The sequence below is a fragment of the Sporothrix brasiliensis genome (assembly GCF_000820605.1).
Source record: "Sporothrix brasiliensis 5110 chromosome Unknown Cont22, whole genome shotgun sequence".
NCBI lineage: Eukaryota > Fungi > Ascomycota > Sordariomycetes > Ophiostomatales > Ophiostomataceae > Sporothrix > Sporothrix brasiliensis.
The window spans coordinates 1,198,145-1,220,276 of record NW_024467141.1 but is presented as its reverse complement, the minus strand read 5'-3'; the positions used below and the strand labels follow the sequence as shown (position 1 = coordinate 1,220,276).

The 22,132-nt window shown below is 54.0% G+C and overlaps 4 protein-coding genes across 4 annotated transcripts; 3 read left to right on the top strand and 1 right to left on the bottom strand.

Annotated features, from left to right (window-relative positions):
• Positions 1-159: 159 nt before the first annotated feature.
• Positions 160-1,989, bottom strand: SPBR_08312 (uncharacterized protein; the record flags this gene model as incomplete). The annotated part of the gene is made up of 1 exon (XM_040766550.1): positions 160-1,989. The coding sequence occupies one exon, from the start codon at positions 1,987-1,989 to the stop codon at positions 160-162; it is 1,830 nt and encodes a 609-aa protein (XP_040614629.1).
• A 604-nt stretch (positions 1,990-2,593) lies between these two features.
• On the top strand, positions 2,594-3,721 carry SPBR_08542 (sterol-4alpha-carboxylate 3-dehydrogenase (decarboxylating); the record flags this gene model as incomplete). The annotated part of the gene is made up of 1 exon (XM_040766780.1): positions 2,594-3,721. The coding sequence occupies one exon, from the start codon at positions 2,594-2,596 to the stop codon at positions 3,719-3,721; it is 1,128 nt and encodes a 375-aa protein (XP_040614628.1).
• Positions 3,722-4,174: 453 nt separating this feature from the next.
• On the top strand, positions 4,175-5,836 carry SPBR_08366 (uncharacterized protein; the record flags this gene model as incomplete). The annotated part of the gene is made up of 1 exon (XM_040766604.1): positions 4,175-5,836. The coding sequence occupies one exon, from the start codon at positions 4,175-4,177 to the stop codon at positions 5,834-5,836; it is 1,662 nt and encodes a 553-aa protein (XP_040614627.1).
• Positions 5,837-14,606: 8,770 nt separating this feature from the next.
• SPBR_08122 (centromeric protein E) lies at positions 14,607-17,652 on the top strand (the record flags this gene model as incomplete). The annotated part of the gene is made up of 2 exons (XM_040766360.1): positions 14,607-15,396; positions 15,470-17,652. The coding sequence occupies 2 exons, from the start codon at positions 14,607-14,609 to the stop codon at positions 17,650-17,652; spliced, it is 2,973 nt and encodes a 990-aa protein (XP_040614626.1).
• Positions 17,653-22,132: the final 4,480 nt, after the last annotated feature.

The window sequence follows — 22,132 nt, the reverse complement described above, 5'->3', positions numbered from 1 at the left end:
CTCCGTTCATACGTGTCCCATAAGTAAATAAGTGTCCCTGCAGTCGTGACAAGTAAACGCCGTAATTGTACCAAGCTTGCCCAGTTATCCCGATAAAAAATGCACCTTCATCAATATCCAATTATATCCGTGTCATATCTCATCCAATCCATCCCATATTCAGTATGCATTCGTAAGGACATCCACGCTGCCACTCGTCTGCTTCCTCTTGCGCGGCGGCACCGTTATCGTCGGCGTACCCGATGCATCCAGCCAAACGGCGCCCGTCGCCAAGATGTGTCGCTGGCTGGCCAGGTATAGGATCAGGTAGGTGTGGCCGGCTGTAGCGGCAAAGCACGACAACCGCAACCAGGTGTGCGGGGCCGGGTCCCGCGAGCACCACACACTCCAACCAGCATCCCCAGCACCAATGTACGTTTTCAGAAACGACCAGGCCTGCTGGCGCAGGGTGGCAGGCCAGCTCGCGGTGCTAAGACGCCAGTAGCCTCTCTCAAAAGGACGCACAGCACGGCTGTCTGGCGAGGGTGATGGCCGGTAACGTCGCTCGAGGTCGAGATCGCGGGCGAGCTTCGCCATCTTGTCAGTGACCAACGCAGTGGGGTCGAGATGCTCGCAGGAGACGGGCGGATCCGGTGAGATGATGCGAACTGTTTGGTCCAGATACAGTCCAGGCGCGCTGGCCGTCGGTGACGATGAGGGAAACGGCTGTGAAAGGTCACGGAGAGCACCATTCGGTGCGTTCATCAATGCGCCGGTTTTGCCCGGACTCGCAACAGAAGATCCCGCTTCAGAGACCAGATCACCCCGCACTTTCTTCGGTGATGGTTGCCCAATATCGCTTGCTCGTCTCGCATGCAAGTTCTGCTTTTTGTGGTCGAGGCCGCTAGTCCCTATACTTTCATGATCAGACTCTCTCTGACGTTTCGTCCTGATGGGCTCCGAATCTGCCCTCAGTAAGCCCGGAACACCCGAAACAACAGACGAAGACAAACGTGCCGACAGCCCTAGTTGTTCGCAGGAAGACGGCGCAACCCGAAGGACCACTTTGCCTGACTCTTCGGGCAGCGAAGAGGGCACATCGACGCCAAGGCCAACAGGCTGGCCAGCTCCCAGGTCTGGTGAAGAGCCAGGAGCGGAAGACGGAATCGAGTCCCACTCGTGCAGTGGTGGACTGCTCTTGAGAAATGTGTCATTGTCCTCGTTCCGTGGCGAGTGCTGTGAGTTTGCAGACCGTTGCCCAAGTGCGTGCCTCTGCGGACGTCGGTGTGGCGGCAACCAGTCCTGTGAATCCCCGAGCACCCTGTCCGTCAGATGTGCCACATCCATGTGCATGGTGCTGAGGTCAGGGCTGGCAGCCTCGTGGATTCGGATATCGCTTTCGGCGTCGGTGTGCTTGTCCGTGACACGGCTACTCAGCAGATCCTGTGTCTCCTCTATGCGGGTCTCCTCAATGCGAGACACGCCAAAGACGCGCTCTGACAGAGGGGTGTTGTTCTTGTCGTCGCGGTCCGTCATGCGTCTCCGTCGCGTCCGGCGCTCGTCGCCAGACTGCGAGTCTGGGATGTAGTCGTTGGGCGACACATAGTGCAGGTGTCGTTTGTGGACCTCTGGGCGAGGGGGCGGCGGCACTGGCAAGGGCACTGGCACAACACCCGGTGACGTGACATTGTCCCATACGCTCTCAAAGGACAAGCTCACGGACCGCAATGACTGGCTGTCCGCAATTTGCCCGTCGATGGCGGTGCTGCTCACGGGTTGCCGATATTCTTCAAAACTAACAACATGCGCGGGGTCACCCGAGCTGCCGACGCAGCTGGCCTTGTCGACACTACCGACACTATCCTTCACAAATGACACCGTCCCGACATTGACTCGTGCTGCCGGCTCATAGTCGGCATATGCCTGTGCCAGGGTGCGATATCGAACATCGTCGGATGCGCTGCTGGCTGCAGCAATGTGCACCAGGATCTCGGTCGGTGGCCGTGTCATGAAGACATGTCAGGAGATTGGTGTGTGCCAGGGCGGCGAGAGATGAGCATATGAGAGGAGTAAAAAGACAGGGAGAGAGAACATCAAGAAAATGCTAAAGGTCGCTGAGAAGTCGAAACCATTCCATTTTTCGACCGTGAAGCGGTTGACGGGACGATCATCTGAGTGCATTCGTACTGTTTTAGGCAACTACAGGCGCCTATTGTGCGTTGCGCCTGCCAGCGTGGTGTGAGAGGTAATTACGGAGTGCTGTAAAATAAAAAAGCGGGGCCAGCAGCCAAGTAGGTGCTGCAGGGAGTTAATGCCGTAGCCAGGCCATCTCACCGCCCTACGGCACACGGTGTTCGGTGCAGCAGCGGGCCGCGGTGCCTGCAGATTTCTTGGGGGAGATGAATTCTGCCGCAAGCTGCTAGTGCCGTGTAAAAGGGGCACGAAGAAAGCTGGCCGCATCGCACAGAACATCACGACGACGACGACGACGACGACGACGACGACGACTGAAGACGACGACAATTGCCCACGACCTCCTCGCGCATTCGACCATTGACTCTACCATTGACTCTTCGAACCACGTCGTCCCTCTTACACGTCACAAGCACTCACAATGTCGACTCCTTCGCTGGGCAAGGTGATGGTGATTGGCGGCTGCGGCTTCCTGGGCCATCACGTCGTCAACCTGCTGGTGCGCGACTACCTGCCCGAGAAGGCGGCGACGGGCGTGTGCGTGGTGGACCTGTTCTGCAGCCGCAACCGGCAGCCGGACTCTGCTGGCGTCACATACTACGAGGCCGACATCACCGACGCGGAGCGCATGACGGCCATTTTCCGCGAATACAAGCCGGACGTCGTCGTGCACACGGCCAGCCCGCAGGCGCAGGCGTCGACCAAGGTGGCGGATGCGCTGTTCTACAAGGTCAACGTCGAGGGCACGCGCACGGTCATCGAGGCGTGCCAGGCGGCGGGCGTGCGCTGCCTCGTGTACACGAGCTCGGCCAGCATCATCTCGGACAACAAGACCGACCTGATCAACGCCGACGAGCGCTGGCCGGTGATCCGCGGCAAGGACCAGACCGAGTACTACTCGGAGACCAAGGCGGCGGCCGAGGAGCTTGTGCTGGCCGCCAACGACCGGGCATCGCCCAATGGCCTGCTGACGAGCTCGATCCGCCCGTCGGGCATCAACGGCGAGGGCGACATGATGACCACGTTCAACATGGTCACCGTGTTCCGGCAGGGCCGCCACAACATCCAGATCGGCGACAACATGAACCTGTTTGACTTTACGTACGTCGAGAACGTGGCGCACGCGCACCTGCTGGCGGCGCTGGCCCTGCGGGCGACGTCCCTGGCCAAGACGGCGCCGCTCGACCACGAGCGTGTGGACGGCGAGGCCTTTTTCATTACCAACGGCAGCCCGATTTACTTTTGGGACTTTGCGCGGACGGTGTGGAAGCACGCGGGCAACACGGAGGGCCTCGACAAGGTGGTGGTGCTGCCCCGCGCGGTCGGGCTCGCGCTGGGGCTGCTGAGCGAGATTGTATTTGGGATTCTGCGCAAGCCGGCCATGTTCAACCGGCAGCGGATTGTGTACGCCTGCATGACGCGGTACTACGACATTAGCAAGGCGAAGCGGCTGCTGGGCTACGAGCCGATTGTGTCTGTGGAGGAGGGCATCAAGCGCGGCGTCGAGTGGTTCAAGGAGCAGGAGCGGTTGAAGGCCGGCCAGGCGTAAGTGGGAGGGCAGAGACAGGGACGACGGCAGCAATGGAGGGGGAAAGGAGGAAGAGGCGAAGTTGGGCCTCTGTTAGTTTTTGCACTTATTCAAGACTGCAGTTATTCCGTTTTGCTGCAGCCTTTTTCGTATCTGGCATTCATAGCCTTTAATATATTTGTCGGTGCCAAGCTTGCTTGACGGCTTATTTTGCTCGCTACAACAGCACGGCACTCGTAGGATGAAGTCGCACGGAGGCGTGGGTTTCTTGAGAGTCACTCAAAGGCCGCCAAGTGGCGAGGCTGACCAATAGCGCCAGAGCCGCTTCGCCAGCGTCAAGGCTGCGATGCCCCACTATATTTGTCATTGGCTGCTTCTAAAGCAAAACCAACGACGACAAGGCGACAGCCCGCCGTGCTTCCTGTTACAGACAGCCTTCCTGTCTCTTTTCTCTTACACGGACATGCGGTCATCATGAGTTTACGAGCGATCCTCAGCGGGTCGCGCGTCAAGAAACGCTCTGCGCCGGTCGCTGCAAACAAGACGGGCAGCACGAAGAAGAAGGCCGCCTTGGCGTCAACATCAACAAAGGCATCGTCGCCATTGCCAAACAACGTGCGCCAGGCCAAGCCGGGGAGCGGACGTGGCAGTATATCAAAGAGTGCCACTCCCGTCGATGAGAATAAGGACGAGGGCGGTATCGGTAGCGAAGACGACGACGACGACGATGACTTCTTCTCTGACGACGACGAGCAGCTCGACGACAACGGCCTCGTTGCCTCCCTCGCCGACGACCTGTCCCTGCGCGACGTCGTCCAGGCCCTGCGCTATGCCCGCGGCAATATGTTTGAGCCGGTGCCGCAGGGTGCCAGGGCGTCCGCAGCAGGCCATGCCGACAGCGACAACAACAATGGCAGCACGCCAGGCGGCGCACGAACCACGACGGGATTTGTTGGCAACAGCACGCGCACAGCCGAGCTGCTCAACATGCGCCGCCGGATGCCCGCCTTGGCCACGACGGCGCACGTGGCGGCGCTGCTTCCCAATGCAACGGCCACGGAGCGCGAGACCGTGGCGCTGATCCGCGCGGGGGTGCTGCGCAAGGTGGTGCAGCCGCAGTGGCGGCGCGGGTTCAGCGGCAAGCCGAATTTCGGGGGCCGAGGCGGTGATGCGAACGCCCTCAGTGCGGACCCGAAGCGTGGCAGCCGCGCCCTCGTCATTGGCGGCGAGTCGCTCGGCGAAGTGCTCGTCGAGACGGCGGAGCTGCAAGCACGCGTGCGCCAGGGGCCGTCCTCGACCGGCCTCAGCGACGACACAAAAGAGGCGTTCGTGGCATGGCTGGGGGATGCCAATCCGTCGTTTCCTCCGACGCCAGCCGACCCCGCCGCAAAGCGCTTCACAATCAACGGCCACCCCGCGCCGCAGCTGGCTGTGCACATGGTCGACGAGCTCGTGCGCGCTGGCTTTCTCGTAGGTCACGGCGCGTCTGCCGGCCTCGTCGGAAGCATAAGCGTGACGGGGCACCGTAGTGCAGCCGTCGGTGGCGGTAGCAACGGCAGCGGCAGCCTCCACAGCGGCGGGGGTAGCCGTCGTGGCGAACGTGGCAGCCAGAGCGACACGGGGGACGTCTATGCCCGTCCCGAGGACCGCACGACGCTCTTGAGTCTCGAAACGGTCGCTCGCGCCGCCTCTGGCTCGTTTGACGCCGTTGGCGGTGTTGGCGCCGTGTATACGGCTGGAGGAGGCGGTGCACGGGGACGGTATCGAGCCGCTGCTGCTGGCGGCGGTCCTGCAGCAACGCCCACCGAAGACCTTCTTCTCAGCATCCCCGGCCACGGCTCATTCGTCAAGCTCGTGTCTGGCGCCCTGTCCTACCTCGTTGGCATTATCGCACGCTCGTCACATCGCGAGACACTTGAGACGTCGCTGCGTGAGCGGTGGGACGCCGGAGGCAGCATCGCCAAACGAAGGGAAATGGGCGGAGGCTTCAAACGTGTGCCGCTCACCCGGACGAAAAAGTGGAAGGACTTTTACGGCCTCAGTTTCGATTGGGTGCTGGCTGAGGCTGTGGGCGCCGGCCTGGTGGAGCTGTTCGACACGGGCAGTGTTGGCCGTGGTGTCCGGCTGTTGTCGTGAGGCGTTGGGTACTAGTTGTCTGTCACGTATAATTGCATTCACGTATGAGAGTTGTGAGTAATGCAGTCTACGGCTTTGATTTTACTGGCTTGTAAGATAGGGTTCGATACATATACCGTCGGAGTAGGGGGAATTATACCTTTGTGTTTATTCTTCTTTTACGGATATATACGTAATATATATTTATTTATTTTTACTTCTTTTTACTTATTTTTACTTATTTTAACTCGGCGATATTTTGTCATCTCTCAAGAAAATGTCGAAAATTATTGAAGACCACCACCTACGACATTTGTTACTTGTAACAATGTAACATTTTATTCGTATTTCTTGGGCGTACTTTGTTATCACATTCTTTTAGCAACTAAAACGAAGACAAAAGGGAGGTAATGAAACAGACAACAATGCAATATCGTGACTTTTCACAGTTGAAACCACCAAAATCAAACGCAACCATCTCAAATACTTTTATGTGACCAATTGTCTTATTTCATCACCCTGAACAAAGGTGAGGTTTCAATGGTCCCTGTTTTGAAAACTGCAACAACAACAAATAAAGGAGCCCAGAATGCCCATCATGAAACATTGGACGACAGAGAAAGCCTCTTGTCACCTCCCCGAGCCCCTCATCCCAAGCACTGCATCGCGACCCCGGCTTTGGGGCAGCAGCGGCAAGGATCATGATGTAACCAATACCGGGAACCAGACATGGGCAAGTAAGCTCCGCTAAATATGCGAAAACAAGTAAACAGTTCAAAAAACAACTGAAAACAGGCACAATACACTCGCCCTGTGTCCTTTCTGTCTTCCCCGTCTCAAACTCCAGTGCTAATGAAGAGGATCACGGAAAGGCTATCCGAGTTTGATCAACTTAAAACACAATGCACATCTTTCGATACCTCGGCCACGTCACTTTATAACTGTTGTTTCTTTGCCACAAATCAGTTCCAGATAATGCCCTGCATCGGGACTTGGGGTATGATGGCGATCTCTTCAGGACTCCAGGTCTTATTGTTTTCGAAATACATGCATCCTGTTTGAAACCTACACCTCATGATTCCAGATGTTTTGTTCCTTCACATCTTCAACAAGCACTCACCCTGTTCCTTTGTCACGGCACTCTAGTCTCCCAGTCTCATCCAACCCCCCCGCAAACATCCGCCGCCCCCGTCCGTCATCCATCATACAAACGGCCCGTGTGAAAAATGGCCCTAACTGCCCGCCATTGCTTGGGTTGTTACCAGTCGACCCTGGGACCTTGCCATCTGCGTCGCCCGAAACATTGCGCAAGCCTGCTTGTCGGGGCCAAGGCACAGATGATGCTTATCGGTCCCCCTTCGCCTCGCCCGGACTTTTTTTGCCCTCTTCATCACCCTCTTTATATGTGGCCATCCTTGTATCGCAAAAAATCCAAAATATTGAGCAGGTGCTGCAACTCAAACACAAGGACAACGTTGTCAACCGGCTATACATTTCCCTCAAAAAGCGCACACGGTCGGGACGGGTTTGTCTGATACAGGGCGTCTTATTCCTTTCGCGTAATTATTTGTACATCTGCACGAGATAGGGGTCTGAGACAGAAACTCTGTTGTGCCGATGGTCGAGACACGGCCGCCGTTGCTCGCGGAGACCGACAGACAAACTCGCCAATGGCAGCAGTAGGTTGCTTAATGTACTGACTCTTTGCGCCTCTTTGCAAATATGCTCGATGAAGGGCAACAGAAGGGCAACAGCAAACCGGGACGAACACCTTTGTACAGACTCCCGATGTCTGGAATACCGAGCCCGGTCCTTTGAATCCTGTACGCCGTGGCCCCTCTGTATGTCTCACCTTGGAAAGGTAAGGGAGAGACATGGTCTGCGGAGGCATCCACCGTCCTTTGAACCAAGAACACCGGCGTGACCGGAAAGACTCTGCCCGTATCCCCCAAACGACACCAAGATCTTCATCGTGCAGAGAGCTTCTGCAGACTGCCAAGTCCTCCCTTGCATCACCTGCGCACTTGCGCGACTGTGGGGTATTGGCTCATGATAAAAGAACGACATCAGTCATTCCGACCTGCAAGGCGGGAGGTGCTCGTTATATTGGCGGCAACGGCAAGTATTGACCGTCGCTGCATATTGTCGATGTATTATTACGCTGTTGTCAACTGCGAGCATCTCATGCACCTGGACGCTGCCGCCCTCCGCATTGACAAGTCTGGACCTGAACGGCAACATATTGCAAAATGTCGAGCTCGCCCGGTCTAACCTGGCCCTGCATCAGTTAATAAGAGGAAAGGGGGTAAGGTTCGAAAGGCACTATTGAAAACGAACAACGAACACCGAGAAGGCTGGTTGTAACCCTGGGCAGAGCAGAGCCAAAAGAAGGTCGTATGTGTGACAGGGGGTCAATGCGGCGGCTTTGTTAATGTTTGACATTAGCCAACTGCACGAAAGAGGAGATGTAGCGGATGTGATATAAGATGAGATGAAAGGGCGAAAAGATGTAAGAGAAGCCAGCGATGAGAGGTGCCGACTAAATCATGCTTTGTAGTCCGTAGAGATAGATGGTGCGCAGCCAGAAGTTGTGCTTCCGACTGCCCACGGTCCACGGTCCACGCGACGACATGAGAACATCACGGCTCTGACAAGCTGATTCATTGTCAGTCTTTTGTTTCCACCTGCCTGTCGACTCAATGTCTCTTGTCTGGTTGTCTCGTCTCCTGTGTTCCCCTCTCAAACGCGCTCTCATTTATCGGACGCAACATTTTGCCAACCAACCACGTGCGAGGCGTCATGTTACCGAAGACCCAGGACCAGGGTTTGCTTTCCTATGATTGCAAGTACAGGTTTCCACCTCATTGTTGCTTTGTCCCCTTTTCTTCCTGCAGCCTGTTGTACAAGCGGTGCGGTTAAAACTTTCGTGGTCGAATCTGGGGGCTTCTGATAGGAAGAGTGATACGTCGTACACAATGTGAGATACTGTTGTATCTCACACACCCCTTGGTCGCATACAGTCTTCAGCCAACAAGATACTACCGCCGCGCAAAATCGTAGGAACAGTTGCGTTCAGCTTCGTAAATCGGGGTATGCACGAGAGATGCGTGTATTGCCTCAGCAGGTGTACAGAGTACTTCCACTTGTCATTCCACCTCCTGTAACTGGAATGGATGCCCAGCACTGTCGGGGCGTTTTTATGTATCTTTCCAATATTACACGCCATGAAAGCAATATTGGACGAAACACATGAAAAGAAGACATAGAAACGAGGAGAGACGGAAGTCGAATGAAAGAAAACATGGGGGAATGGAAAATAGTCCGCTGAAAAGTCACCCGCTCACATTTCGGATGGCATTCCCGGATCCTCCCTTTCCACTTTATGCATTCTTTATGGCACGTTCCCGAATTGGATGATGCGTGCACACCAAGGAAGAGGTGTGTTTGGACCAAACTTTAATGTTTTGTAAATGGAAACCCCTCGAGGAGCTTAGTTGGAAATACCGTAATATCACCAATGTGGAGGATGTTGCGGAGTGAGATGAAGTGGCCGGAACGGCTGCATGGTTGCACGGATCGGATTCAAATAGATGAAAACGGAGACAAACCGGTTGCCGTGTCGAGATAAGCGCTCGCCGCTGAGGTGGTATGAGCGAAGGTGTGTTGCGCTAAAAGAAGGGACGAGCAAACAGCATGGCTGGAAGCTGGAAAGGCAGATCAACAACGAACAGACTCCAGGGACCAGCAAAAGAAGGACCTTTTGGCTGGGACAGATGCGAGTGGGTATGCGGTCGTGCGTTCAGTATGTAAAAAGTACAAGATCTATTCATAGCCTTGTGCCCAAACTATTCGCATCTGGAACCAAACATGCTCGTACTCCGTACTTGCAACGGTCATCGCACAATATCAACGCACTTGGTTGTCTTGCCTGGTCGTCAAATAGACGGCTGTACTCGTACAAGCCGATCCTCAAAACGCTCTCCGCGTGGAGGAACATCGCGCTCCCGAAGGCAGGCTTTGCACAGGGCAGCTGGCATCCCGTGATAAAATAGCGTGGTTCCGTCTCGTACTCGCCCAGGATGGAGTTCTGAGAGACAGTCTTGCCAAATGCTCCACATTAGGACCAGGACCAAGTAGCCTTTCAGGAATCAGTATTATGGCCATAGGCTAAGAAAGTTGCCGTCAGGGCTTTGCGACCGCCGTCTTCGCTTGAAGCGTGCATCACAGGTAACGCATCGTACGATGTAAATACTTCATACATCGTAGATGGCGACCGTTTAAGAGATACATTGTAAGCAGAAAACAGAATCAAAGAGACACAGGTCAACAAGACCTTTCGGGCTGCCAAAAGGGTGGGTCGAAGTGCATTTCTTGGGCGGCAGCTCTCCTATTTACCCCTGGTTGATATGTGCACGGACCCGAGCCTCGAGATGGAGGGTGGATACCCCGATGGACGAACGGACGGCAGACACGACAGGGTGACAGACGAAAAAGGGCAGACGCGAATGATTGCAAACGGACACGGAAATTGCGGTGCTGGGTCTTTCGTGGAGAACCATAGCCCTGTGATTTCTGGTCGTACGTGTAGACCCCGTTCTCAATCCTCGTTCGCCCTTTGCCGACGTTTGGCCCCTCGTACGTCTTTTTGCTCATTTAACATCCACACCCAAAAATGCGAGTTTTCTTTTGTCACCGGGGACACCATCGGGTGATACCTAGTGGAGTGTGCAACGGTTGACAGTTGAGGTGACGCACACCCTTGAGTCCATGTTCTCATCTTCACCTTCCAGCAAGTTTGCACTTGGACTTGGCGGGCCAACGGTGGTGAGGTTGCCTTTCGAGTATTGCCTGAGCGCGGCTCAGGCCACTCCTAGAAAAGGAAAAGGTGGGCTTCGCATACAAGCTGAGACCATCAGGTGGCCAGAGAGATTGGATGGGTCGCAGAAGTGGACTTCCCGACTGATCATGATGCTTTATCTCGAACGAAACGACAAGCAAGTGAAGGCACTCACGCTTTGAAATCTTGTACACTGTTTCACCATTTGCACGGATCGCGAATCCAATGGCACAGGTCTGCTGTATCTGAATTGCAAATACCGTCATCGGACCATTGCTTACTCGCCGTGGCTTCGTGGACGTCGTTTGTGCATTCCAGTGCGCTCCTTATGCATGCAGGTTCTGGAGCCTGCAGCACAATTGTGCAGGTACACCGATCGGCTCGGTGCGGAAGGGTGTGAGAGCACGCCGTATCTTATGTCGCAGTGTTCGTCGAGGGTGGAAGAAAAAAGGTCGAAATGCAGGGGGCGAAAGCAACGCCAGTAATATATTGATGTGTGGGCCACCCGCGCCAGTTCTTGCCGGCAGCAGTTGGCGTGTGCTCCTGCATGCATTGCTACGGAGTAGTGCAAAAAAGTGCAGGCAAGGGACATTTAATATTGGCTCTGATTTAACCTCTTTGGAAACGTGTGTCTTTAGCCTTGGGCCGCGCTTGCTCTCTACATCGTGAGATATGTCGTACTGCATCGTGACTTCCATGTCGCATATCAGTTGGCGTCTGGTTCCTTCGCTGTTTCCTTGGGCTTGCAAAACGGAGCTCTGGTAATTCCAAACAAGCACGCCGCTAGCTTGCAGAGTCGCGCTTGCCGCCACTGCCGAGACGTTCCGATTTCTGCTGCGGAAGGTGCGAAGAAGAAGAAACACGTTACCGACCCGCAAGTAACAGAAGCGTCCCTACGATGTACGTTAGCACAGCCCTTGGAGCCCACCACAGCGGCCGCGAGCCACGAGCATCCCTGAAGCTCAAGCCAAGTTGGTCGGGCATGAACAACGCTGGGAGATAAACACACAAGGACAATTTTGACGACCGACTGGCCCCTTTTGTCCCCTGTCGACCCCCATGCTCAAACCTGCCGAGAGGCCCTTGTTCGTAGTAATTAGCTGAAAAAAGGGCAATAGGCGTGCCAGGGACGGCACTCCAGAACGAGGGGGGAGTGGGGCCAATGGGTGATCGACCAAATTGGCTGCCACTATGGATGTGATTGACACAGAAGGAACGACGGTGCATTTGAAAAAAAGCAAAAGAACCGACGAGAGGACGAGAAACTGCTGGATGAAATGGCCGCAGAAAGCGAGCAAGATCAGGAGCAAGAGGTATACTGAGGGGGTTTCAGGATTGACGATGAAGTAAGAGAGAGAATGACTGGACAGGAGCGCATCAGGAACGAAACACACCGTGAGTAAGATATCTTATGTTTTCCACTCGATAGGCCTCTCCCGGTCGCTGTTTCCTCTTTGTGCCTCCCTGTTGGGCAGGACAAGAAGCCAAAGTGGAGCATGTTATGGCCTTTTTTTTTTTTTTTTTTTTTTTTCGTGCTCGCAAAAGCAAATTGCGGGCAACCTCGCAAAGTCAATACTAAAATAAAGGAAATACAACATATTGTGTAGAGAAATAATGCTCTCCGTTTTGGGATCGTACGTCTAAGATGCGTCGTAGCTGTGGTCACAGAAAGCTTCGAAACCAGTGAGCATATCCCATACAGAAAAGTGGCGTGGATATCTTTCTTAGTGCCTAGCGTGCCGAGCGTGCCTTCCAAGTCGACTGTTCCTAGCCCACGCCGTCGCGGGCAGCGCCTTCCCGTCAAATGCCCACATGCTCCTATTTTTTGGGATAGTTTTGTTATTTTCCGTCGTGCCTGCCCACTCAGCGCATCTTTTAGAAAGTCCACATGGTGCCGTTCTCCGTGCAACAGCCAACCGACCAACTGGCAGGGACACTCGAGCACGCACAGAGAAAAGGGGAACATACTAGCCTAACTTGTAGGTGGCCAGGCTGACCTTGTTTGCTCTTTCCTTTCTCGACACTCCAGTCTTTTTTTTGGGTATCACCCGTTTTGGGCCTTTTCCTCGGTTTCCCTCTGCGTTCTATTTCTTTTCTTTCGCATCGCCTCTTTTGTCCTTTCTCACCACTTTGCCATCCGAACATCCATCGCGATCTGGCTCGCCATCTCATCTGTGCGTTTCAACCAGCCCGCGTTCAAAGCGCGGCTCGGCCTGGCAGATACTAATATTACGACTGCCTACGACTACACGACATACAAACCGCCAGCAGATACTCCACGACTGCGTCGACGTTACGAATTCCTACCACAAGGTACGACATACATGCTTCCCGTCTCCAAATCAATCCCAGAACTTCCCCGTCAGTCACCCGACACCCTCGTTCGCTCGCCCGCCCCTCTGCAATGAACAAGAAGAAGACCGCGTCCTGTTCCACACTTAGTCGTCCTCCCACGCACTGCCGTTTTGTCGCGTATCTGTCCTCGTGTTTCCATTGTTTCGTGTCACTCTCGAGACCCAGGCACCAGATACAGCTTCTACTTTTCCTTTTACGTTTTTCTTTTCACCTCTCTTTACGACGTGTGCTCCGTACGTCGTACTCCTGCCCTGTCTTGACGACTTGTCGTCATTTTGCTTTTCCGACTGCTGCTCTTGTCTCTCCCTTTTCCTGCCACCCCCCGATCGCATGCTGCATTATTGCCCCCTCCCAGCACAATCGGCGGTAGGACTGCATTCCTGCCTTTGCTCGCTCTTCCCTCGGCGCTCGTGTCTCCCTTTCTACTAGATCTGCCAATGACCTGGCTCGCTGTGTGAAACAGGCCCGAGATCAGCCCAGTCGGTACCCTCTTATGTCTAACATTTTGTGCAGTACCCATCTCCTAGACTGTCTCTCCCAACTACGCACTGCCAAACTTCGACCTCTTGCACATGTCTTTGGACCTCGCGTGGCTCCCTAATTGTCTGTTCGACAGCCATCGCTAGACTTTCTCAGCTGGCGTCTCCCAAACAGAGTCGTGGATAAGCGAACCCCTGGGCCAAAAGGACGTGATAGAGCAGGCCCGACTGCTAAACTGCACGATATTCGATCCCTTGCGTTCGCCCTGGAGCCGCGCACGTCCGATTAATAACTCTCGATACCCGTCAATCCGCCCGATTTTCTGTCAGTTTTGTGCAGTTTTCCCGGATCGACAACCGCGATTTCTTTTTGGGGACCTGGCTTCCGGCACCAAAGGACGAATTTCAGCTTTGGCTTGCCCATGTTCGTCGCTGGTTGCTGCGCCCTCGACATAGTTGCGCTGAAACCGGAGTGCTCAAGTGCTTGCATTAAGCCATTGTGCTGTTATGCATGCGCAGCGAAACCTTAATTGTAGCTCGGTATGACCTGTACTCCCGCTTGTTTCTCGCATGTTTGCAAACCCCACGAAAGATTTGCAGAGCATCCCTACTTTTTAGGGGGAAGGCTGGAAATCTCGTCTACCCCTATCATGCTCATGGACTGGTTTGAGTCTGCCTGAACTTCGAACTAATCTTTGCTCCTTTTCTATTCACAGAAGACACCATCTCCTCCACCCTATCCATCCTTGCCAGCGTAAACCCAACAACACTTCGCATAACGACGTTGCAAAGGCTACTAAACAAACGGACGGTCCCGGTTCACAAATCGCACTAGAAATCCTAGTCTGCATTCTCGACCTTACTTTCCAGTTTTGTTTCCCTCAAGTGGTCTTTTTCTGCCTGGCCTGTTTTACGACGACTTGAATGCTTGCCATATCTCGACGATTCTGCCGACGACACCACCGAAGAACTTACGAATTCATGGACAGCAATTTCTGACTTCATAGAGATTCGATAGACGACACCTGCTCGGCATCACGAAACCGTCTCCGAGGCACTGCTCAATCTTTCTCGTGCTGCACCCGTTGTACGTTGCTACACAACGCCCAAACGAGACATCATGGCTTCAGGCCTTCCGAAAACGACACGGCCATCGAACGCCCCGCCAGCGACAGCGCTCCCAGCTCTTCCGATGGCGAAGACACGAAAGAGTGTGGGATCCCTTCCTACGCCAACAGTCGACAAGTCCACCCCAAGCACACCCCGGAGTGGTCTCCGGGCACCATCTGTTTCTGGCGTTTCCAACGCTGCGCCACAAAGTGTGACCCCCGGCCTTCTTCAGCCCCGCGCTGTCTCCGGTATCAACGGCGCCGGCAAGACTCTCAGAAAGAGCGTCAGCATTAACTCCTTCCCGCAACCACCAAGATCCGACAACCGGGGGACAAGTTTACCCCCAAGTCCGTTGTCGAATGGGGCCCCCTCTAGTCGGAAGCTGAAGACGCCAACGACTCCCAACTACACATTTGGCAGCTCTACGCCAAGTTTATTGAACGGCACGGGCGAGGGTAAGTCCGTGGCTCGGCCCGGCCAGCGTAGCTCAGATGGACTCATCAGCGTTGCATCTCCGGCACAAAGCCGTAGTTCTTCCGCTCAGGACTCCTACTCTACCTCGGCGACACAATATGACGACGTCGGCGACCTTGGGCCAAAGTCTGGGTTGGGTATCTCGACTGAGGGTGGATCTGCTAAGCGCATGTCCAAGACGGATGGCAAGGGCAATGTCATAGTCAGTGTTCGTGTCCGCCCAGATGCGGGCGGCCAAGAGCACAAAACTGATGGAGAGTGGATGGTCGATGGTCGCAAATCTCTGGTCGCATACCGGGGAAAGGAGGGTGGCGATTATTTTTATGGTGAGTGTCTTCTGTCGACATTGCTTTTTCCCAAATGGACCTATAGAACAAATTTGTTGACGATATTTCTTAGACAATGTGTTCTCAACACACGACAACAACTCTAAGGTTTACGATCACATTGCCAAGCGACTTGTTCGACGGGTCATGGAGGGTTACCACGGCACAGTATTCGCATATGGCATGACAGGCACGGGCAAGACCTTCTCTATGCAAGGTACAGCGTCTTCTCCGGGTGTTATTCCTCTCGCCATCACCGACATCTTCTCTTACATTCGGGAAACACCTTCCCGTGAATTCTTGCTGCGTGTCAGCTACCTCGAAATCTACAACGAGCGCATCCACGACTTGTTGAGCATGCCGACAAATGGTGGCGTCGGAGGAAACGTGCCGCAAGAAGAGATCAAATTGCGTGAAGATAGCAAGCGTGGCGTTTATGCCAGTCCTCTGAAAGAGGAGATTGTCCAAAGCCCTACCCAGCTGCTTCGCGTGATTGCCCGTGGTGACCAGGCCCGTCGCACAGCCAGCACGCAATTCAACTCGCGGAGTTCTCGCAGTCACGCGGTTGTGCAGATCGTTGTCGAGAGCAGAGAGCGCATTCCTGGAAATGCGACCGGCGGCGACAACAAGCGTGGCGGTCTCCTTCCGGGCGGTGTGCGCGTGTCTACCCTGAGCTTGATCGATTTGGCAGGTTCCGAGAAGGCGGCCGAGACGAAGGAGCGCCGTACGGAGGGTTCCCACATCAACAAAAGTTTGCTTACGCTGGGAACGGTTATCGCCAAGCTGTCAGACAGCAAGGACAAGGACCCAAAGCAAGCAGACAAGGACGGCAAGCATTTGCCATACCGAGACAGCAAGCTCACACGCTTGTTACAAGGCGCTCTGTCTGGCGGCTCGCTCGTCAGTATTCTGTGCACGATTCAAATCGGATCCGTCGGCAGCGTCGCAACAGCCAACAGCCACACAACCGAGACGATCAACACGCTGAAATTCGCATCACGCGCCAAGAACAACATTGTCAGTCACGCCAAACGCGCCGAGGAGGCCCTGGGCGCCGGCGGCGATGGCGGTGCACGTGTGCTGCTTGAGCGGTATCGTATGGAGATTCTTGAACTACGCGGAGCGCTCGAGACGCAGGCCAAGAAGAAGTCAGAGGAAAACGAAGAGGAGGATCGTGTCCGCGATGCGGAAGAGGAACTAGCACGGGAGCGCGAGGCAGAGCACCGTCACGAAGAGCAGATGCTGGAGATGCAGCTTGCACGCACAGCACTGAAGGAGCGGATTGACCATCTGAACCGACTGATTCTTAGCTCCAAGTCGATCGGTGTTAACACGGGCGGCTCCTACAGCTCACTGGGAATGCATCCGCGGTCATCCATGGCGTCTGTCCGCTCTGTGGCAACCACGAACGGCGGTACGTCCATCAGCGGCAGCCGGTCTCTGTTGGAGAGAACAGCCTCGACAGCATCCTCGTCTTCCACCGTCGGTCGCGGTGCTGGTCGGCAAAGGCTCTCGGGCAGCGGTACAGCTGAAGGCTCGCCGGCCGAGGACGACGACAGCGCGGGCGAGTTTGGTGATGGCATTGCATCTATGCAATCTCAGAACGTGGCATTGCAGGCCGACTTGGCGGACAAGAACCGGTACATTGCCACGCTCGAGAAGCGCTTGCTGCAAGCGCGACGAGCGAGTTCGTCAAGAACATCGGTCGGCCTGGGATCAACCAAGGGTATTATGGTTGGCGAAGACCATAGTGTGTCTGCGGTGATTCGTGACAAGGATGCCGAGATTGCCGAGCTTCGCGCGAAATTGGAGGACAAGGACCGCATGCTTGCGGCACTTCGGACCGCGGCACGATCGCGCGACAATGCTGACCGTGTCGACTCTCGATCTAGCTTCCGGACCTCGCAAATGCTGGAACCCCCGAGCAGCCCACCCGCCATGGCCCTCCCGCCAACACCCGCCATGTCCACTGGTGTCAAGTCCCCCGTCCTGGGCAGCGGGAAGCGGCACAGCAGCTCTGGCTTCCCTCGTGCGCGCACAAAGAGCGTGGACGAGATGAGCCGAATGCTCGATGAGATGATCCAGGATCGCGTCGAGAGCGGCCAGCTTGTCCGTGGCACACGTGGCAGCGTCCGCGTCGCGCCCAACGAACACAAGCCGGATGCTGTTCTGGCTGAGCCTACCGTCGACCTCGAGCCGTTACGGCGGAGCCCGTCTCTGATCAACGAGCCGGCACCAGTGGCGATGGAGGCATGAATTCGGTGTGAGAGAGACGTGAATGCACAGAGGCGGTGGGGATCCACGAGCGCATCGGGGGCGCTTGTGACGACAAACTGTACGACTTGATTTTGATTTTCTCGTTTTCTAGGGCGTGTCTGGACGGCATTTGCTTTTCTTTTTTTCGCCTGTTATATTTGATATGTCCTTTCTTGTTCTTTTGTCCTATACCCGACATTCTCTGTATTATTAGCATTTTGAGGCTTGTCTCTTTTTCCCTCTCTCCTATTACTCTCTTTTGTCTGGAAGCATGTATATTTGGCAGCTTTTGTTGCTATAATTGATCGGACCGGGAAAACAACAAACGATGCGAGGTGGCATGTGGTGTGTGGTGTTCAATGACGATTTGGTTGTGTATAGTTCATATGGAGACGGCATGAAGAAAAGAAGAGAGTGTGGACTAAAGTAACGACAGGAAAGCGACAAAGACCAAAAGGACTTGTTATAATTTACATGCACATACTATATACGCACACGGCACAAGACATTCACATCCGAGAGATCTTGCAAAGCACAAAGTATGACAGCGCATGATCGTATGTAAAATGGTGCCATTCAATTGTATGACTACGCGCGAGTCCGATGTGGCCGAGATATGTACGGGTAGTCGCATCAATATCGCTCATTCCGAAGACTCCGTCAATGGCAGACGCCAATCATGATATATGGTATGCCTCCCACCTGTGATGAGAAACATTTTTAAACGACGTCGGGACGAACTGAAACTCGCGGCAACCTCTGAGTATTCTATGAGGCACTCATTCTTGCACTGTCTCTGGTCAAGATAAATCATTGCGGCACCGACCGAGGGCCCAAAATCATGTCAACATTTTGCCATCTACCAATCGTTGATTGCGACTGAGCACCTGCTCGTTTGTGTTTGTTTGCAGCCCCTATTCGGTGTGCCTCCCGGTGCCACTGCGGCGACGCAAGCAATATACATACGACGCACCCCGTGCTCCTGCGCCGTAATACAGCCGTTTGTGCGGGTGTGTGAACCTCATGAGCCATATATACAGCCAGGGCGGCTAGTTGCTTGCTTCCCTACTACCGGACGATAGGCAAGCCGTCGACCAGACGAGATATTGACAGGAGGCACAAAATTAGGGGGGGCAACTCGACGCGAAGATGCGAAGAGCGGCAAAAAAGAGATTACAAAAAACTTAAACAAAAAGAAGACAAATATCGTAGGGTTTCGTGTTTACCTTCTCGTCCGTATGTCTCACTGAGACCATTATTTCTTTTACCTTTCCCTTTTCGTCTGTTGATATCGTATTTTTCCAACTCCATTGCCCCTCTGGTAGTTCAATATTCTTTCTTTTTATTTGTCTTTCCTCCGTGTGAGACTTTACGTCGTTTGGTGCCATGCGCCTCCGGCGCTGTAATATTGGTGTGCTCTTGCCATATTTGGTGTAAGTCGTTTTCACTCTCTGCCTCGCAAATTTTAGCGCCTCCTTGCATTGCACCCTTTCTTTTCTCTTCTAACGGTCTGACTGCGACCATCGTTGCGCTTTTGTTTCTCCGTCCTCCGATAATCAACAGACATACTGGCCCAGAGCGAACGCTTGCAGCAGTGGTGAGAGACGGGTGAGTCCAACAGTTTGTTTGGCTCTGGGGCACGAGCAGCGATGAGCAGAAACTTCGATTTCAACTTGGAGCTTGGGTGTCGACGCCACAGGGACTAGGGATTTCCATGTGATATCTAATTTGCTCGTTTGCACACTGGAAAGTTAACTGGAAAGTTATTTTACACCGCATATTGTGTTGTCGATACGCTGTTTTGTGTTTGCGCTCAAGGTTTTGAGGCTTTCTACTCCGTACCTTTCTAGAGATGCCATCGACTCCTTCCTAAATAAGCTGTCCTCCTATTGTGCTGCACGCATTTTCACCGCACGAACCAGTTGAAGAAGGATCGCCGCAAGGGCAATTGCCTTGTTCCCTTGCCTTTGCCCCTCAAATCGTGGGCCTTCTTGCCAGTTTGCTCCCATCGCTCCTTACTCTTCGGTTGTTTCGTTTGGTTTGTTCGTTCGTTCCTTCTTTATTTCTGCTTTTCGTCTCGCTTCCTGTGGTTTTCGCTCCTTCTCAGTCGGTCAAATAGCGGCTGGCGGTGTCCAATGGAAACTGTTTTCAGTCTGTGTACCACTTCAATCTGTGACGCCTCTCCTTTTCAACCCGCGATGTACTTCGTACAAACAGAAAATAAAAAGCAAGTTTGTGGCCAGCAATTCGTCAGACACAGCCAGCTACGTCACAGAGTGCCTTCGGCCACTCACAAGACGCGAACAAGACCACCGTCAGTCACCCTTGCCACATATTCGTTACGACGTCTTACTTCCATACTCTCCGTCCTCTCCGCGCCCCCCCGGACTCCGTACGACATTTGACGACGAATGTGTGCTGCCACTCTTTTGTCCATCGCTCATTTCTCATCGTTGTCGAGCGGTATGCCAACTTTCTCCCACTCCCTTATTTCGTTACGCACCTGCAGTGGTGGGACCTGACTAGGGGCAAAAGCAGCTAAAGCCAGTGTAGGAAAAGATCAACACCGAGAAAACAAGCACAGAGACGCCGTTGGCCTGTCTCTTGCCTTGGTCTTGCCCATCCTTTTTAATGTGTTTCAGAATGTCCCGAAGCCGCGCTAGCGCCACTGCGACGCCCATCCCAACATTTTGTCTTCCCCACTGGAACCAACTTAAACAAGAACACAACGCAACGATGTTGCGAAGGGACAGGATCAGAAATACAGGACGACATATGTGTCCCACCTGCTTGCTTCGGTGATGCTAGGCACAACTGCGGCTGGTAAGATTACAGAGGAGACTTGAAAGAAACCTGACGCCTAGCGACGGCTGTGCGGAACAAAGCATCGTACAAGAGACTGGCGATAAAATATCACTCGCCTACCTCGCAGCTCTCTCGAACACTTCGCCGATGATTTGCAAAACGCAGAAACAGCCGGGTGTGGAACGAGAAGTTTCTGCTAGACAGTCCCGGGTAACAAACCTTTTGCCACACAGGACGGAACGCAGGCAGGCACCGCAGGATCCCGGGCAGCCAGGGACAGCATGATGCTCAACCAGTTAGAAGGCAAAGCTGGAGATCGTCACAACAGAAAATCAGGGCAGCGGGCAGATTTCGAGAACATCACAGCCACACCGGGAAACAATAAAGCGCCAGGGACGGGTGGTCTGTCCGGGGCGCCCTTGTTGGCAATTTCTTTTTTTTGGCCTCTTTTTTTGCCCTGTGCGTCTACGCCAGGTAGGTTGTGGAACGTGACGCCCCAGAGCGCAAGCCTTCAAATCGTGTATTCGATTTCCGTTTCGTCCACGCCTGCAACTGCCCACTGGTCCCGCACCTTCGTTTCGTCTTGCTTTTTTCTCAAGACGGCGGTGTCTTGCATCCTCGCAACACGGACATACTACGTATCTTGCGTTGACAAGCCTGCGGCCAATCTCGGCCACCAGTCAGCTCACTCGGTTCCATATCCCTCAGCCTGCACCGGTGCTTGTTACTTCCTCGTTTACTTGCAGCTTGCGTATATTTCATCTTGCGTCGTGTCCCCTTCCACTCCCCCTCGCGCCTCTCGTAACCAAAAATTCAATTTCGGTTTCTGCCGCGGCCAACTTGCAACTGCTCGATTGTCTCTAGTTTCGACTTTCTCCACATGGGTTTGATTCGAATCGTCTGAGTCGACCCCCACCCCCGTTACAGCTTCAAAGTTGGTTTCTCGTCTTCAAAGAGGCACATATTATTTTGTCCGCCTGCATGAACAGTCGGTTCAAGCGCTCACCTCCTGTGTGTGCAATATCATTTACCACACTGAGTGTATCCTGGCCAGCACCGACCGAAGAACAATCGCCTGCGAAGCACGAAAATACGAAACGGCAATAAGAAATAAATAAAAGAGGCAAGAGAGAGTGAACAAAAACAAGGCATCGTGGCCGAGATCTAACTTCAAACAACAGGGAACGGGGTTAGAGAAAAAAATCACTATAAAAGAAAGAGTGAGTACGATGTACATCAGACAGAGACTTTTTCTTGGGCATGTCAATCTCCATGGTTGCTCTCTGTGTTTTCTTTCCTTCCTCTTGCAACCTCCCTTTTATTAATTAAGCGGACGGCCTGCAGGTCCAAGCTCCTTAAGAACGTCCGCCACAATCCCCGGTTTGGGAAACAAAGAAGACGGAGAAAAGAAAGGGAAGGCAAAAATCAAGGCAACAAGGTTGCTCGCCTCCACTGCATACCCCTGACCCTGACAGACCCTTGCTTTTGCACGCCACTTCGTCACGATCTTCGCGGTCTTGTGGAGCACGATATCCACGCCAACCCTCTTTCTGCTCGTTTGCCCGTCGAGCCCGTGTACGTGTGGGCGTGTGCGCCTGTTTCGCGTGCGTTGGCCTCAGCTTCGATCGAGCGTCATACGTCGTGCTCGTTTTTTTCAGGGTCCATCTTGCCCAAA